The sequence below is a fragment of the Scophthalmus maximus genome, chromosome 4 (assembly GCF_022379125.1).
Source record: "Scophthalmus maximus strain ysfricsl-2021 chromosome 4, ASM2237912v1, whole genome shotgun sequence".
NCBI classification, from domain to species: domain Eukaryota; kingdom Metazoa; phylum Chordata; class Actinopteri; order Pleuronectiformes; family Scophthalmidae; genus Scophthalmus; species Scophthalmus maximus.
In genome coordinates, this window is record NC_061518.1 from 2,912,328 (window position 1) to 2,930,000 (window position 17,673).

Sequence of the window (17,673 nt, forward strand, 5' to 3'; positions counted from 1 at the left end):
TATTTCTTGTTACTGTCGTTTCAGAAGTTGTGGTTTTGGTTTGTAGCCCGGAGCACTTTTCTGTCTCTGTGAATATTGTCGTTGCCGTCTTAAACATTCAAGACGGATGCCTGCTCCCTTGAACTCTCTTAAACTACAAAAATAAATCTACTTACGTGTATTAATAAAGTAACCTGAACATGAACCTGAACCTGCCGAGGGAGCACAGGGAGGCAGCGTCGCCCCAAGTGGGATATATATATATATGTATATATTATAATAAAATTGGGATTAATTGTTCCTATAAAGATAAAAGAAATTGAACACCTGAACTTCAGCGTCTTTCATTCAAACATATAAACTATCATAGTTCCAAAATCTTAAATATTTTGACCAAAACCTGCAGTTTTGTTTGCCTGCATCAAAACACTGTGCTTCCTCTGTCCGGATGAAAAATGAATATGAAAATGAAAATGCTTCGGCAGCATTTTAGGGGCATCGAACAGCTCAAAGATTTTTAGTAATAATGATAAATATTGAACTGCAATATATCGCTGCATTCAGTGTGAGAACACGGCTGCAGTGTGTGTTCCCTCCATGACTTTTTCCCGTCCTCCCCCTCCTCCTCCTCCTCATCGTCCTCCGCCGCCGATCATTTTCAAAACGCATTTCATTCTGAACACCTCCAGTTACCGCGGGTCATTTCCCTCCCACGCGCACATTTCTGCCATATTACCTGCAGTGGTGCCGCCGTGGAGCTCAGACAAGGTCAGCCGCTCGCACAACCGCCGTGTGTAATTGCGACCTGCAAAATTTTTCCAAATTGAATTAATGACGCCGTGCGTCATAGCTCACGAGTCGGCTCTTTGGATTTTTTTCGGGCGGGGGAGGGGCTGAATAGCTAATCGCGGTGGTGACATTGGATGTGCCCGTCGCTCACAAACCCACACCGCCTCAGCGAAGGTCATTTGGTGTGCAGGTGTTTCTCTGGGGAACTTTTGCTCCTCCTCAGCCCCCGTGCGGTCCCCGTCTTATTTGGGCGCCCGGTTTAGCGAGTGGGGCCCCCGTGACCTTTAGATGTGATATGAAAGCCAATCTTCGTGCGGGGTCGAGTTTTGAAAGCAAGTGGTTTCTCTTCGTTGGCTCCCTCCTTTTTCCGGGATACGGCACAGTAATGGACTCAACCTCTTTGTCTGCTCCCTCCCTCCCTCCCTCCCTCCCTCCTTCTCCCCTCAGGGGACTGTGCACAGGAATTCATTTTTCACCATTACTACAAGTCCAAAGACCTCTCAGTTCCGACGGCACAAAAAACCCCCAACAAAAACCCTCAACGGATTAAACAACACACTGAAAAAAAATCCTGCTGCACTCGGATCGTTGAGAGCTAAAAGGTACGTTTTGTCCCGAGGGTAGCGCCAGCGGAAAGGTCACAGGTCATTCAGGTCAAGACCAAATCGCAACCGTGGGCAAAATTTGCGATCTGATAATTATTGGATTTGCAGTGTACGCTGTGCGGACTAGGCTTGCAATTTATGATTATTTTCATAATCGATTACTCTGACGACCTGAATAATTTTCTCGATTATTCGATTAGTTGTTCGGTCCATAAAATGGTGAAAAATCTCGCTCGTCTTTCCCCAAACCTCATGATGATGTTTTGTTTTGTCCACACACCAAAGATATTCAGTTCACTGTCACAGAAGAGCAAAGAAACCAGAACATATTCACATTCAAGAAGCTTGAATAAGAGAATTTTGACTTTTTTTCTCTCCATAAAAACTTGAACCGATTAATCGATTATCAAAATAGTTGGCGATTAATTTAGTTTAATCGATGCAGCTCTAGTGTGGACGTATAAATCTTTTGGCATCACTGTGGATTAACATCAATGCTAACCAAACAATAATGGTAAACCAAAACATCTAGTCTTTTTTGTGATTTTCTCAAACTACTACTTCAACTGTCACCAAGTGAAAGGAGTTCCTCTGTTGCCATGGGGACGGCTCTGGACATAAAAAATGGCACCCACTTATTTAGCTCAACCATAGCTCATGCTGTTGCCCTAATTAGTGCACAGGCACATTCCCTCAGACAAAAAAAGATTTTCCATTCATAAACACACAGCAAAGTGTGTGTGTGTGTGTGTGTGTGTGTGTGTGTGTCTGAAGACAATTACTGAAGCACAAAAGCGACACAGAAGGTATTATATATACAGACTTTCTCGACTCCTGTCTGCAGACAGTCAGTAGTGTCGTCTCGTCCCGAACCTAAAAATAGAATTTTGTAATTATCGATTGGAGACGCTCTTGAAGATGGAGGAACCAGTGAGGGAGAATAAGACGGAGCTTGGTTTATTTCTGCTCATTTGGCTTAGTTTTTTGAATGTGAGACAGAGACTCTTTTCAATAATTTGTTTCCTTTGCCGTATTTTGCAGCAAGGCGCTATTCTGCATTCTTTTCTTTGAGATATTTCTTGTAGCCTTTTTAACGATAGGACAGTATTCGGTGTGAAGGGGGGGGGGGGGGGGGTTTGACGGCTAGCGCGGTCCAATAGGCGCAGGTGGACGAGGTTAGTCAGATGCGCGTCCCGCTCATCCGGATATGGTTACTTCTGGATTCAAAAAGAAAATTCTACATGACTCTAAACCCGAGGCAGTTAACAGACCAATGGGTGACGTCACAGTTGGTCGCCACTAAGGTTGCAGTCATGGTAAAATATTGTCGACCATGATATTTCAGCGGATTCTGCTCCATGGGATCCGTTCATTACGAGGAATCTTTTCCTTTTTTCTGTACATGCTGCACATTATTTTTCATTCTTTTGCCCATTGTGCTCACCACCGTTCCGGGCGGTGGACTGATGATGGAGGAGGAGGAGGAGGAGAGACGTCGGGAGCCCTCTCCTCCTTAAAGATCTCATAACGATACGACTCGTACAGCTTTTTTTTGTGACCAGCAGGCAGAAAATGACATTCTGCTTTGCTCATTAAAGAGGCCAGTGAGCTGGAAGGCAAATGTTCCCCTTTTTTTTCCCTTTCTTTTCTTACCTGCTAAGCAGCTCATCAGCTCGGCCGAAAAGTGTCATTAGGACAAGAACAAGGCTGTTAGAGTCGAAAGGAGCACCGGATGAATGAGAGTTGAAATAACTCCATAATTCATCAGATAGAACTGTTTCCTTTCCTCCGTTGTTCTGTCTCGAGCTTTTCTTTCCCTTTTCCTGCGGAGAGCACAGTTCTCTGCTAACGCAGCTCTTGTTTTAATACACATGTCGCGGGATTATCAGCAGCGATATACGCGCGGGTGGATATCAGTCATAATCAAGCCGAGCCGAGCGTGAAGACACTGAAGCTCAGGTGTAACGTTTTAATTCCCCCCCCGAGGGGCAGCGGAGCAGCGAGCATCCGTCACTCCGTTACCTGATCGTCGACGGCCCCCGGCTTAGAGGAGGGGCGGGGTCTGCAGAAAACAATGATAATGAGTTGAAATGGGGTTAACATCGCGCGCGTAACCTTGAAACCTTCGCCCTCCTCTCGCTCTCTGCGAGCACCTTTCAGGCCTCGACATGCAGCCGGTGTGTCCGCGACCGGAGAGCTCTTTTGTTTGACTTGGGCGGCCTAGTGACACCGAGCGTCGCCTAAAAGCACAGAGGAAATTACACGCGGGCCCCTTGGGTCTCAAATCGATGGGGCGACTCCAACACCCGCGCTTCGATCAATGGGCGGCCGCAGTTTCCAGCGCGCCGGCTCGCACGGGCCTCTCACAGTAATTACTCCTCCTGCCCAGGGCGGCCCTAATGAAGGAACATTTCAAATGTCAGTGAATGGTGGCGGCGGTGAAGTCCGTCCCCCCCCCCCCCCCCCCCCCCCCCAAGCAAATGATTTTCTATAATGTGCTTCTAAGGCTGCACAGACAAACCTCCACCATCTGACTGGGATTTTAAAAGTCACTCTGCTTATTTATTACACGCGTCGGCTCCCATTTGTTTTCCATCAAGTCGCACCCATCACCTGAAATGTGTTCAAGGCGCGGACACGCGCCGTTGATCGCGATGTGAGTAGATCCGGTACGCCTCGTCCTACTTCATAATAATTTCTTCTTTTATCTGATTGTTTCTGTGACCTCTTTGCCTTTGATAGTGCGACAGTTAGCGGGAGACATATTGTCAAAGTATTTTTCGTCGGTTAGGTAGTTGAAGACTCACCACTTCATTACTTTGGCACCAAACATTGGGGCTGCCGGGGCTCAGGCGGTAGAGTCGGTCGCCCTCCAGCCCGAAGGTTGGCGGTTTTATATCCCAGCTTCCCCCAGGTCGCATGCCGATGTGTCCCTGGGCAAGACACTTATGAATGAGACAGGGTTGCCGTGCAACGAAGATCCACATCCGGATTCAAACCGTCGACGTGGCTCTGCGGTATGTTTGTGTTAGGTCTCCAGGAGACCAAGCTGCCAGCTGGGTTTTTTTTTTCCAATCTTCTTTCGTCTCCTCATATAATTGCTCTTCATTAGCACCGGCGGACATGTTGAGCGATCTTGTTGTGTCACTTAATACGTCTGAACGCGCGGGTCGCGATCCGCGAGACAAACACTGCGTCGGCCTTTTCCGTCATCATTAAGCTCAGCCCGAGCCGCTCGAGTACTTTGCTTTGCGTTTCTAAGGAGCAGATATGAAGCTGTTAGTCGTCCTCCCTGGTAAACCCCTCTCGTGTCTCGGGAGGTGGGTGAGGGGGGTTCCACTGTTGACTTGTGTCAGGTGCGCGATGGAGTGTGTCATTACCGTAGCCTCCCTGCATCGAGCTCAGCGGGGGGGCCCAACCCGCCCCCCTCTGCCGGCGAGGCTCCCCCAGCTCGGGCACCTGGCGGCAGTAGTGGTGGCGGTGAGGAGGAGGAGGAGGAGGAGGAGGAGGAGGAGGAGGAGGAGGAGGAGGAGGAGGAGGAGCTCCCTGTGCCAAGGAGACCCAGGGGACCCACTCGCACTACCAGCCTCTCCGTCTCTTGTTGTTTCCCCCCCCACCTCCTGAGACTGTATCTGCGGCTATAATATCTGTGTCCTACCTGGAAAAAGGACAGGCGCTTCCATCAACAGGTGGGGTCGTCGTCGAGGTGAAGTAATTACAGGCATCCGAGACGGCGGAGGAAGCAGACGTGCAGTTCCTCTGGGCGTGTGTCGGGCGACCACATCCAGATTAGACTCTTATCTTCATCTACATACTGTAGGTAGAACCGGGTCTTATCGCGGTAAAGGAATGTGGGTCATTTTATCCATTAAACACGATACATCTGCCTTCGCATTAAGGATATGCTCCACTTTCAGGCCCCTTGTCTTTTTCACTGGTATGCAATGCGTCACTTCTCTTCGGGTTAGAATTAACTCTTTTTCTACTTTTGGGATCTTTTTGCATCATGTTTTTTTCCATGTTTACAAGAAACATTTGTTAAAAGATGGTATCTTGCCAGAATTTCATCCATCGGGGACGCTAAGATTCCCCCGGTCTCCGACCGGAGATGGAGACAGCGCAGCGACTCAAATCGCAGGCTTGGCCTCTCGCAGCTCATCCGCCGACGCCTTTAAAACCGCCGTGGGTGGCGCAGGGCTCCAGTTTTGTGCGAGTGGAGCTGGAAACGGCTCGATTCATCCGCGGCACTTTGGCGAAGTGCGACAGAGACTGACAGATGCCCTTTTAGAAGTCGACGCCGCGGCGCGGCGATGACAGCTGCCTGAGAATCCAGTAGTGCCTCCACTTAGGTCGAGAGAAAAAGAACACTGTAGCACACAAAGCTGTTCCATTTCCACAGCACAATTCATCGTCTCCTCACCGCCGAGAAGGAACGCTGCGGATAATAATGATTAATCTAGCTATGTGCTAGTTTTTACAAAAGGATCACAAATTAATTAACTGACGCACTCTCTCACTTTGCCGACAATATTTTGCCTCTTAGATCTTCGTCAGGCGAAGGACGTTAGGAAAATGAGCTCGCCTTCAAAGAACATGAAGCATCGACTTGCTCGGAGGGAAATGAAACCGTGATCGTGGCAAATTGTGGTTAATGAGCGCTTCAAGAAAAAAAAAAAGACCCAATACTCAATGTCGGGAGATCATCGCACTTCCTAAAAAATTGACATTTGGACAAATCCTCCCGATTGAAAACTAGTTAAAGTTACAAGTAATGCCTCCCGTACCCGAGACCACTTTGAGAGGGACACTGGAAAGACTTTTAAAAGACTTCAGCCTGACGCCCTCTCACATCTAAAGACAACGTGTCATTAGTCGCAAGTATAGGACAGAAGACTGGGGACCTTGCAGGGGTCACTATTTGAAAGACGAGATTCCTTTTTGAGATCATTTCCCACCTTGCTCCTGGCGGAAGTTTGCAGGAGGAGAAATTGTTGAACATTGGAGAAGAACCAGTAGCTTTTAGCCACCAGGTGTCCTTTAGCGCGTGCAATGGTCTGCACAGAAAACATAAGCCCACAAGGAAACGAGAAGACGCCGCGGAATGTGGCGACGACGGGAACCCATGCGGCAGCGTCGCACGGAGACGCCGGTGAAGCCTCGAACGCCGCGTTCATCAAAAACCACCCGGTTGCTCCGTCCCCGTTCACGCAACCAGGTAGTTTCGAAAAACCACGGCGTTCGAGGCTTCGCCGGAGTCTCCGTGCGCCGCCGCCGCCGCCGGTGTTCCCCTGACCCCCACGCGCCTTTTTCCGCTTCCTGTTTCGGTTCTGGAAAGAGCTCCCCTATTGGTCGAAGACAATGTTCGCGTCACCATATGCGTTAGCGACGACTAAAAACTCACGATAACATCAAACGTGGTCGTTTTTACCGGAACGTCAAGGCGAGGAAAAGGCCGACCTAAAAACAGCTCACATCACCACCTTACGGCAAACGATGGAGATGACGGGAGCGTCAACTCCGGCAAAACTTTCACGATTTTATATCGACAATGGAAATCTGTCTACGACAGTGAAATCGCTTGAAAGGTATAAGGCCGGCATAAGTATTGCCTAATACGATTAAGCAATACATTTTTTTTTTTCTGTCCGTATATACACAGTGTGTTTGTGTAAAGGAAAGTGCCGGCCAGCAGCTTTTCCTCCGTTCAGCCGCGGAGGGGATTCACATGTAAATGAGCTGGAATTCATATCCAAATCCGAGGCCAATGGCCTGTAACCGAGCATCATCCCAATTATCACCAGCACATTAGAATCAGCGGGGCACGGTTTGTTTTCGCACAAAGGAAAGGTTGCCTCGCGGTAATTTGTGTTTTTTCGTTTTTTAGTTCGCACAATAGCCTTTTAATTATTCCCGTCCACATGTGTATCCCGTGGTCGTTTTGTACTACGCCACTACACTCTGGAAGTGGTGTCATGATGGACGTGTAGGCGAAGTTGAAGGATCGTGCGATACCGCCATTCACCGACTCATAAATGTTCTCGTTTTGGAGGAAATGTCATTCTTGTTTTGTTGCCAATTTTTCGTCCACCTCACTAAATGCTCTTGTTCTTGTGCTGGCGCTTAGGTTGAAGGCCATTGGCCGGCGAGGATGTTAGTGGATGGACGCAACACAGGACAAACATCCCCTGCAGGAAGTTTTGAGTTCATGCTCCAAAAACTTGTGTGGTTAAAGTCGGAAAGAAAAAAACTGTTTCGGTCGTCGTAAAAAAGGAAAGACAAAGTAAAGTGCTCGACCCCCTGACGTGTTCCATAACAATGTCCGTTTGCTTTGACTCGAGAAATTGTTGGGACAAACAAATAAAATAGTTGATTGTTAATGTAACATGTACAGGCAGATGCCAGACGAGGATGATAGTGATTTTGAAAAAAACTGTAAATCAGATATATGTGAAGTTTAGTCAATTAATTTATACATGGAGGACATTAAAAATAGATATTGGCATTTAAGGAATGTCATAACAACAGTTGTAGAAACCTGCCGAAATGTAAATTAAAAAAGGGATCATAATCAAACCAAGAGATTAAAATAAGTCTAATAGTAAATACAGTTCTTAAAAGAATACTATTTTTAGCATGAATTCCATTTCATCTTTTATGTACAAAGCAGTTAAGCACAGTTCTGAGTACAAAACCTTCAGGTCACAGAGCAAATGTGTTTTTAGGCTTGAGTTTAGATCCGAATAGTTTTGTCTGTTTGACTTTTAATTCCTCAAATATAGCATTTTGCCTCTTGAGTGTACAATAATACTTTCAGATGATTCAAATTGGGAATCAATTGAAAGTTTCATCATGAGCAGATTCTGAAGTGGAATCAAATTTGATAAGTCGCCAAACACCTGATCACACACAAACACGCACACACACACACACACACACACACACACACACACACACACACACACACACGCACTCACCCACTTCCATCACGTACCTGAACGCGCTTCACATTCAAGATTGCCTGAAATAAAAGGGGCAGATTTTCAGGTGGGTGCGTGTGAGGGCGAAGAGAGCCGGGTGGAAGAGGAAAGAAATAGATACGGAAAGCCCCCTGAAACTCTTATTCCCAGGCCCATTAGGACGCTGTCGATTTCTAATCTCTGCTCACTTCGTCGGACTCCTGCGTGTCCTCACAGCAGGGAGGGGAGGAGGCGGGGTTATCGCCAAGCCATGCACATGCTCTGGACACTCCCACCTCTCCTGCCCACCTGCACTTGCAATCAATGGGCCTTTTTATTTTTTGCCTATGTCACCCCGAATCATTTCTCCTTGCTGCGCTTTGCACATAAGCCCAACGGTTCCTCCTCCCTCGTCCTCCTCTGTCCCTCATCCCGTCTCGCATCAAGCCATCAAGGAGCTCCCTTCTTCTTCTTCTTCTTCTTCTTCTGAAAGAAAGAAAGAAAGCTCGGGTCTTAGCAGACGGCGCTCCGTCGTCCACTTCTCTACACGCACAGTTGGCTCGGAGTCCGTCTGCGCTTCATGTGCAAGGAGCGCCCAGAGGGTGTTTTGTCAGCCGCGGTGACAGATGGCACGGAAGTGCCCGGGTCGCGTGTGAAGTGACCAGGGCCGGTCCAAGGCATGAGCAGACTAAGCGGCTGCTTAGGGCCCCCTTGGCCACCAATGTAACTATAGGCCTGATACAGCCATAGTCAGACAGACAGTTGATGGAAAGGGCAGGAGCGTATGTAGTTAAAGATGAAGTGAATGTGGGGCGTCGTTGAGCTCTCTGGGAAGCGCCGGTGGCCCCGCGTCCGCCGGTGGTTCGACTCCGACCCCGGGCCCTTTTGCTGCGCGTCTCCCCCCACTCTCTCCCCCTCCCCCTTTCACGCTGAACTGTCCTGTCAATAAAAAAGGCTTGAAAATGCCCCAAAAAGGATTCCCCCCCCAAAAAAGATAAACGCAACGTAAAGGTCACGCACGACTGATCTCAATGTTTTTCCGTAAACATTCAAACAAGCCTGTCGATTCAGTCGAGGTATCTTCGGCTAACGTTAGCTAGGAAAACATCACGACCTCGATTGTGAGTTTGCTAGTTTTAAGATTAAAAAAAAACATAGAAACATAAAGGCTGACATTTGGTTTGATTTAAGCGACACAGCTACATAATATTAAATTTGATAACGGGTGTGTTAGATTTATAGGTGTGCCAGCGATCAAGCATTGACAATAGTATTAGTGGCGGTTGGGGGGGGCCCAAATCAAATTCTGCTTAGGGCCCCATGTGGGCCAGGGCTGGCTCTGGAAGTGACACACCTTTTGAAGGTTCCTACCCACAATCCCGCAGTTACACCGTAATCTCCTGGCCACCTTCGGTGACATGACACAACCCCAGCTTGCTTTTGGCAGAGGATTAATGGAGCGCTTTGAGAAAATTCCGTCCCGCGGCGAGGCGGGCGATGCAAAAGGGGCGAGGGGGGGTTCTTTGACTCCTGATTTCTGCTCAACTCGTGGGAAATTGGAAGCGGTCCGCAGTTTGATTGTGGCCGACAGATATCGGCTGAGGAAAATGATGAAGGCCGTGATTGAGATTGTTCGTTTGAAGGGAGAGCCAAAGACCTAAATATCGCGCCTCGGTGTTTTTAAGATAAAAGCTGTTTTTTGTAGTCCTTAAGACGGATGGACGTGGCCTATTTAGTCTTTTTATTCTCTCATCTGAGGCTTAAAGACAAACGTGGGAACTCGGGCAGTGGCCAATATGGCCGCAGTCCTGCCTGCCTGAGATTAAATGTAGTTTAATAAGCCTTTTATATGTTCTGCGTACACCTCGTGTGGATTTACACACTCTCTCCTCTGGCTGGCCCATAATGCAACACTTGCCTCATCCCAAGGTTCTCTCTCTTTGCTTCAGCTTCGCTTCCATTCACATAAATGGTGGCACGAGTTGCTCCGCACCTGCCCGACTTCTCTTCCTCCGGGTCTCTCCCTTTCTCACTCGCGCACACCCGCAGACGCCGGTAAAGGTTAAGAGGAGCGGCGTAAAAGAGGAGCGGCGTAAAAGAGGAGCGGCGCTGCCCCATTTTACCGGGTTATGGATGAAGTGACGGGGGTCCGCTTTCATCCGCTTTCATCCGCCTCCACTGCAACACGTAATTCCCCTGCAACCCGCCTCCGCATCCAACAAGCTTTTATTGATTAGCATTCCCCCCCCCCCCCCCACGCCTTTTTTAAAACGTGCATGTTAAAGTTACGATGCTGGAGATTTCGGGTCCCTGTTCGATTTGGATGAGTTGGATCGTCGATGGATTATATGCCGCATCGTTTTTCCCGATGAATCCCTTGCGACTTGGTCGGCAATGGGAAACTTAGATGCAGGGTGTGCAGTGTCGTGGTTGTGTCTCTTGAAATCCTCTTTGCATCCTCGATAATTCCATTTTAAAAAAGCTCTGACAACAAAAAGACACAAAATCCATCTTGCGTGGAAGCTGTAGGGCGGTGAAAAGTAGAGCCCGACCGATATGGATTTTTAGGGGCCAATATTGATATTTGGGAGTTCAAGATTCCCGATACCGATACATTGGCCGATGAATATATTTATTTTTGAATAAAAATAATGAAATTTGGTCAATGATTCCTAAAATGTCATTATCAAATCTTTGTGACAAAGCTTGATATTTTATTTTAACCGTGAACTTTGTCATAAATAACTAAAAATTGAAGATACAAGTACAACCAAGCACAAATAACTTATAAATAACATTTAATTTACATGAAATGTAAAACATAAATGCACCTTTAAAGGCTCACATCAGTTTGTCGATAATATCTGTCTGGCTCTTTAAATATCTGTGAAAGGCCGACATTATCAGCCAATCGATATGATCAGCCAACTGGTATATCGGTCGCATTCACCTCTTCACTGATACGTTCATCTCATACGGTGCTTCCATATGCGGAGCTTCTTCTAGCCCACATCCTTCACTCTCGGGACGGAACAGAAATCGGGGGGCATTGCATCACACACGTTCAAGCGCGGCTTCGAAGACGGGTCTGAATTAAATATTGCCTTTCCTGTTGTGTACTTTCAAAATTGATCTACATCGTTGCATTGGCGACTCCACCTTTTTGAGAGAGGTATGTTATAAAGAATCAAAGTCTTTACTACTTTCTAAATCATCAACTTTCACTCGAAATCCCAAAACAACCTCACCTTTCATACCTTCCTCTATTCCTCTCCTGTATGTCGGGTTAGGGGTTAGGCAGGAGGCAGGAGTCTCAGAGACTGATGAATCAAAACCCAGAGAAAATAAATCAAAGCTATGCGAGGGGCTGAATGCCGCCCTGTGGTTTCTGATAAAATGTGTGTTTTTCTTTCTATAAATATCGTCGTCAAAATTAATTGCACTTGTTCACGCTCTCCTCCGTTCCTGCGGGTCGCAAAGCGCCGCTGCCGCTCGTCCAATCCTGCGCCGCGGAGATAGAAGAGTGCCGTCAAGCATCACCGTGCACAGTGCGTCGACTGGTGTTCATCCTCCGTCATTGGCCGCCGTGAGCTTCGGCCTGTGGCGTCAGACCCCACCGCTGCCGCCGCCGCCGCCGCAAAAAAGCCTGTGAGCACATCGCCGTTTCTAATTGGCGTCTCCGGCGTTTCCCTCGTGTAAATCTCCTCCTCACGGTCGGGGATTAAATAATCACATGACTGCAGTGACAGCCTGACGTCACGTCTTTGTTTGTTTTTTTTTTACAAATTGCCGGTTAAAGAATCCATGAAAAGAACTTGTCATTCACGTTAATTATTGTTCAGGAGACGCACGCGTACAAATTAAAACGACCTGTAATTAGTTAAAGTGCGCCATCGTCTTTTATCCTCTCTCCGTCGAAGGGATTTACCAACACGTGAAAGACGCCGACTGTGACTCGGATGTGTCGGCGATGTGCCTGCTGCTGTCAGAATAATTTGATTCATTCTGACAGCTGCAGGAAACTGGTGCGTCCGAAAGATCCACGTCTTTATTTTGATCTTCATATTGGCCATATTGGCTGCATGGTGGTGTAGTGGTCAGCGCTGTCACCTCACAGCAAGAAGGTTCTGGGTTCGAATCCCGGTCCAAACCAACCAGGGCCTTTCCTTTCTGTGTGGAGTTTGCATGTTTCTCCCCGTGTGTGCGTGGGTTCTCTCCGGGTTCTCCGTCTTCCTCCCACAGTCCAGAGACATGAGAATGGGGTTAGGTTCATTGGAGACTCTAGATTGACCGTAGGTGTGAATGTGAGAGTGAATGGTTGTCCGTCTCTGTATGTGGCCCTGTGATAGGCTGGCGACCTGTCCAGGGTGAACCCCGCCTCTCGCCCAATGTCAGCTGGGATTGGCTCCAGCCCCCCCACGGCCCTTAAATCGATAAAGCGGTCGACGATGGATGGATGAATGGATATCGGCCAAATTACACACATTGCGCACGTCGATCTTTCTGTAGTGGCGAGGACACTCGATGACATAGTGCTCCTGTAACCTGAACCCTCAACAAAACCAAGTCTCGAACATCAGACAGCCCTTTGTGAGTGTCGTGGAATTTTCGTCTGTCCTCCCCTGAGAAACTGTTAAGACGAGTCTTCTGGCCACAACGATCATCGAGCAGCTAAAGTCTCTCTCGAGGTGCCATAGTCGCGGGGAGATGACGACATTACCCCGAACTAAATTCACTACAGAGACCGGGAACAGGCAGATTGTCTTGGGGCGCCACACACTGACCAACTTGTCGGTCTGTGTGGACGAAACCAGAAATCTCCTTGATATATATTGAACTGTCATAATAAATACCTCTGCTCAAGACATCCACGGTTCCCCTTCTCCCTGAATCAGTTCACTCCATCAGGTATTCGCAAAAAAACGAAAATGTCCTCACAGAAAAAAAATGGTTTCGAACCAAAAGATGAAAAAAATTGTCCATCCATTTGAATATTTAAAGGTGCATGAAGGTCCAGTTTGACTTTGGAGAACACACTCCGGAACATTTATAACCAGTCATCATCTCAACTCGCTTCATGAATTCATCATGCGGCGTATGTAAGTGGAGCCCACTTTCTTTCCACTCCCATGTGAAACGTTGATTGAATATTGGTAGCTCTTTGTGCCGGGGCCACGTACACGGCTTGATTGAGCCGCCGCATGGTTTCGTACGTTGGGGTTGGTGAGAGCCAAATCTCAAAGAAATGCTTGAAGCTGCAGTGGCAATTTTTTTTTTAACTTAACACCAAGTCATTTCACTCAATGTTAATAAGAGGTGATTCATAATGGAGCACGGAGTAAAAGCCAAAAGCGTTAAAGTGATCGTGATTCATGTGCTGAGGATTGGTACAGTCGTATATCCAGACCAGTTACCTACCCGGCCGCTGACCTTTCTGGCTTACTGTAGCCATCATGTACAGTACCTTTTTTATTTTTAAAATATTATTTAATTTATTTTTAATGCACGATACAACAAGTGAGACAAGACACATGTAGGGTGGGCGACAGCAATGACAGTAAGACGTAAGATGCAAAAGGTCAAGGTGTGTGTGTGTGTGTGTGTGTGTGTGTGTGTGTGTGTGTGTGTGTGTGTGTGTGTGTGTGTGTGTGTGTGTGTGTGTGTGTGTGTGTGTGTGTGTGTGTGTGTGTGTGTGTGTGCGTGTGTGTGTGTGACAAAGAGAAGGAGACAAAAAATCTTGGCGCTCACACTGAGGAGGGGGAGGAAAAAAAAAAACCGGACAAATTGTTCCGACATCCTCACAGAGGCCCATCAGAGCTCGCTGGCATTGCTAAGCGCACCTCGGTGCAGGCGAACCGTGCTGAGGATGTTTGCCTTCATCCTGCCAAATCCTGTTTGTGTCTGTGTCAGTTGCCGGGACGGTTTAATCCAGCCCGCGTCCCACGTCCAGATATCGACACCGCGTCAGGGGGCCCGTGGGGCGAGACCGGCCGTCGTGCTCCAGGAGAGCAGACTTTTTGCTCTGCACCCCATCCCTACGAAGGGAGGGGGGGGGGGGGGGGGGGGGGGGGGGGGGGGGGGGGGGAAGGAGCGGACGTGCACACAGGCCCGTTGGAGTCACTCAGCGTTGTATTGGATCAGCGTTTTCCTGCCAGGCCGGGGACCCCCCCCCCCCAAGAAAAAGAAAAGAAAAGAGAAACGTGTTTGTCCGCCGTCATCATAACCCAACGTCCTCCTCTGATTTGTCGTTTGGCAGGATTTACGAGCGGCTGATAGACCCTCCTCAGACGGAGCTCACCCCGGGCAGTGGGGTGTGGCTGGGCCAGCACAGTCACAAGCACGGCCTGTTCAAGGTAAGAGTCCCCAGATGATGCACACACACACACACACACACACACTCACACACACACACACACACACACACACTTCCTTCACGTACCTGAACGTGCTTCGCATTCGGGATTGCCTGAGATAAAAGGGACAGGTTTTTTCCCGTTGGGGGTGTGTGTGGGGGAAGAGAGGGCTCGCAGAAGAACCAAAGGAAAAAAAAACCCTGTAACACTCATTCCCCAAGGCCGTTGCCACGCTGTCGATATTCTAATCGCCGCTCATTTGGTCGGGCTCCCGCGTGTCCTCACAGCAGGGAGGGGGAAGTGGCCGGGGTGTCGCCAAAGCCCATGCACAGGCTCTTGATATTCCCACCTCTCCTGCCCACCTGCCGTTCAATCGATGGGCCTTTTTATTTTTTTGCCTATGTGACATATTTATTAGCCACCAGCAGACCTTGCTGCGGGGGGCAAATTATTTGTCTTCGCTGCGCTTTGCACGTAATCCCCACAATCCTCCTCCTCCGTCCCTCATCCCGTCTCGCATCAAGCCATCAAGGAGCTCCCTTCTTCTTCTTCTTCTTCTTCTTCTTCTGAAAGAAAGCTCGGGTCTTAGCAGACGGCGCTCCGTCGTCCACTTCTCTACACGCACAGTTGGCTCGGAGTCCGTCTGCGCTTCATGTGCAAGGAGCGCCCAGAGGGTGTTTTGTCAGCAGCGGTGACAGATGGCACGGAAGTGCCCGGGTCGCGTGTGAAGTGACCAGGGCCGGTCCAAGGCATGAGCAAACTAAGCGGCTGCTTAGGGCCCCCTTGGCCACCAATGTAGCTATAGGCCTGATACAGCCATAGTCAGACAGACAGTTGATGGAAAGGGCAGGAGCGTATTAAGTTTAAGATGAAGTCAATGTGGGGCGTCGGTTAGCTCTCTGGGAAGCGCCGGCGCCCCACGCCCGGAGGCTCGAGTCCTCCTGCGTCGGGGGTGTTAGATTTATAGAAGGTGTGCGAACGATCAAACATTGACAATAGTATAAGTGGCGGTTGGGGGGGGGGCAAATCAAATGGAGGCAATGAGGAGATTCTACCTTCGGTGGGTTTCGCACCGGGATCAAGTTCGCGCGTTGGCTGACAGGTGCATTTTTGACTCCTGGAAATCAAGGACATGTTGCTCGGTTCATCAGAAGGATTCCATTTTGTGCTACAGTTCTGCAAACAATTTCCTTTAACTCGAGCACATTTATGAGCCAAAAGTGTTATTATTTTGTTATTAAAATTTAGTGGCTTTGTTTAAAGAAACCTTGCTACGGTGGGAGAATAAAAGATGCTGACGCTTAATAGCACCACACACTGAGAGATGCAAGAAGAAAAACAAAACTGTCCATTTCAAACTTTGCCGTGGTCACAGTTCAACCACTGTTCTAAGCTAGAATGGCACAGAGTAGAACGCCGTCCTCCGCCAAGGCCCAACCGTCCCCTCCAAATCCAATTAAGCCTCATAGTTAAGCCAACAAAACAATGCAGATCATGAAATCCTAATCTCGATAAGAAGACAAACCTAATCGCACTGAGATCAGCATAGATGAACAAAACTACTCTAGATACTTTTATTTGGATCCACACTAAAGTGCACACAAACAAACATAGATTTCAGTCTTCTGAATATGCCAAATTCCTTTTTTTCATCAAGATCCATGAATTATTCCCTGGGAAATCTGTGAAAATGTAAACAACAACCCACTGCTGAAAAACGTGTTCTTCCTTCGCCTATGTCCCATCCTTCCGCCAAGTTTTGTGGAAATCTGTTCCGTAGCTATGGAGCAATATGGCTCGCAGACCAAAAACAAACCAAAGCACAGGTAATTACAAATACTGGCACTTTATACTATATGACAAGCTAAATCTGTTGATTCTCATGGTTCCTGTAAAAGAGTATACTTTCTCATGGTGACAGGAACTCTGTGGTCACGGACGAATAGGTCCAGGTCAACCACGAGGTCATGGATCACAAACGGGCCAAACATCAACCGCCTGTTGCGCATGGGAAATAAACACCGGGCTCCTCCTCTCAATGTGGACCCCGTTGCTCTTTATGCCAACGTCGCCCGACTCCATCTCTTTGCTCCTGCCATAATTACTGCAGCTGCTCGAAGTAGCCTTAACAATAAAAACCTAACTGTGGCTCGTAACGCTCGCACGGATGAGTTACGGGGTTGTTTTTGCACATGCGGGCCAAGTGTCCGCCGGCTGATTCCGGCCCCGTAACAGAACACCGTGTTGATTCGAGACAATATTCTTAAATCTTTAGAACCGTAAAACTACGACTCGTTGTTTTGTTTGTCTCGTAATTTAATTTACCCTCCTGTTATCCTCGAATTTACGTACAACGTTTATCCTTTTTTTTTAATGTTTTATGGTGGTTAGGCAGTTAATGAGTCTTTGTTGACTGCCTAATAGCCCTTTAAATTAAAGTTTTTTTGAAGATGATGAAACAACAACTCCTAAAGACGACAACTAAATGGGATTAAAATGCTAATACTTCTTCTAGTTTTATGAAGCTGAAACAGCCTGGGGTCCAATTGACCCCTGGGAACACAGATGCGTGTGAACAGGACATTGAAAACATATGATCATGTTCATGCTATTTCCCCCCAAGCGTCCCCACTAAATAAGGAAAAGTCATCCAATATGGAGCAAAAATATCTACGCTAACTATTTATTTAGAGACGTTGAACGTAGAATGGTGTCAGTAAATTCCAATGCACTCTACCCAGATGTGAAAAGAAGTAATTAATACTCAGTCAGGTGTTCTGCCTGAACAAAGACGGGTCGCGTCCTGAAGGGATCACAAATGGTTTCGCTTCTCAAAGTTAGTTGCCAATTTCCGAAATTTCCCTTTATTTAAAAGTTGGTCTGTCCGGCTACGTTTCAGCTTGAGGCTGCCTGAGATTTGCTAAATTAAAACGCTGGCAAACCAAAGAAGATTTAATAGAGTTTGTGTCAAACCCGCATACCGGCGACTCT

General features: G+C 47.8%; 1 protein-coding gene across 1 annotated transcript in view; it reads left to right on the forward strand.

Moving 5' to 3' along the window:
- LOC118302683 (protein kinase C-binding protein NELL1-like) overlaps nucleotides 1-17,673 on the forward strand; it is a 217,373-nt gene that overhangs the window by 51,198 nt on the left and 148,502 nt on the right. Inside the window, exon 5 of the mRNA XM_047331695.1 lies at nucleotides 14,586-14,682. Within this exon, the coding sequence (XP_047187651.1) occupies nucleotides 14,586-14,682 (97 nt within the window). The remainder of the gene's footprint in view (nucleotides 1-14,585; nucleotides 14,683-17,673) is intronic.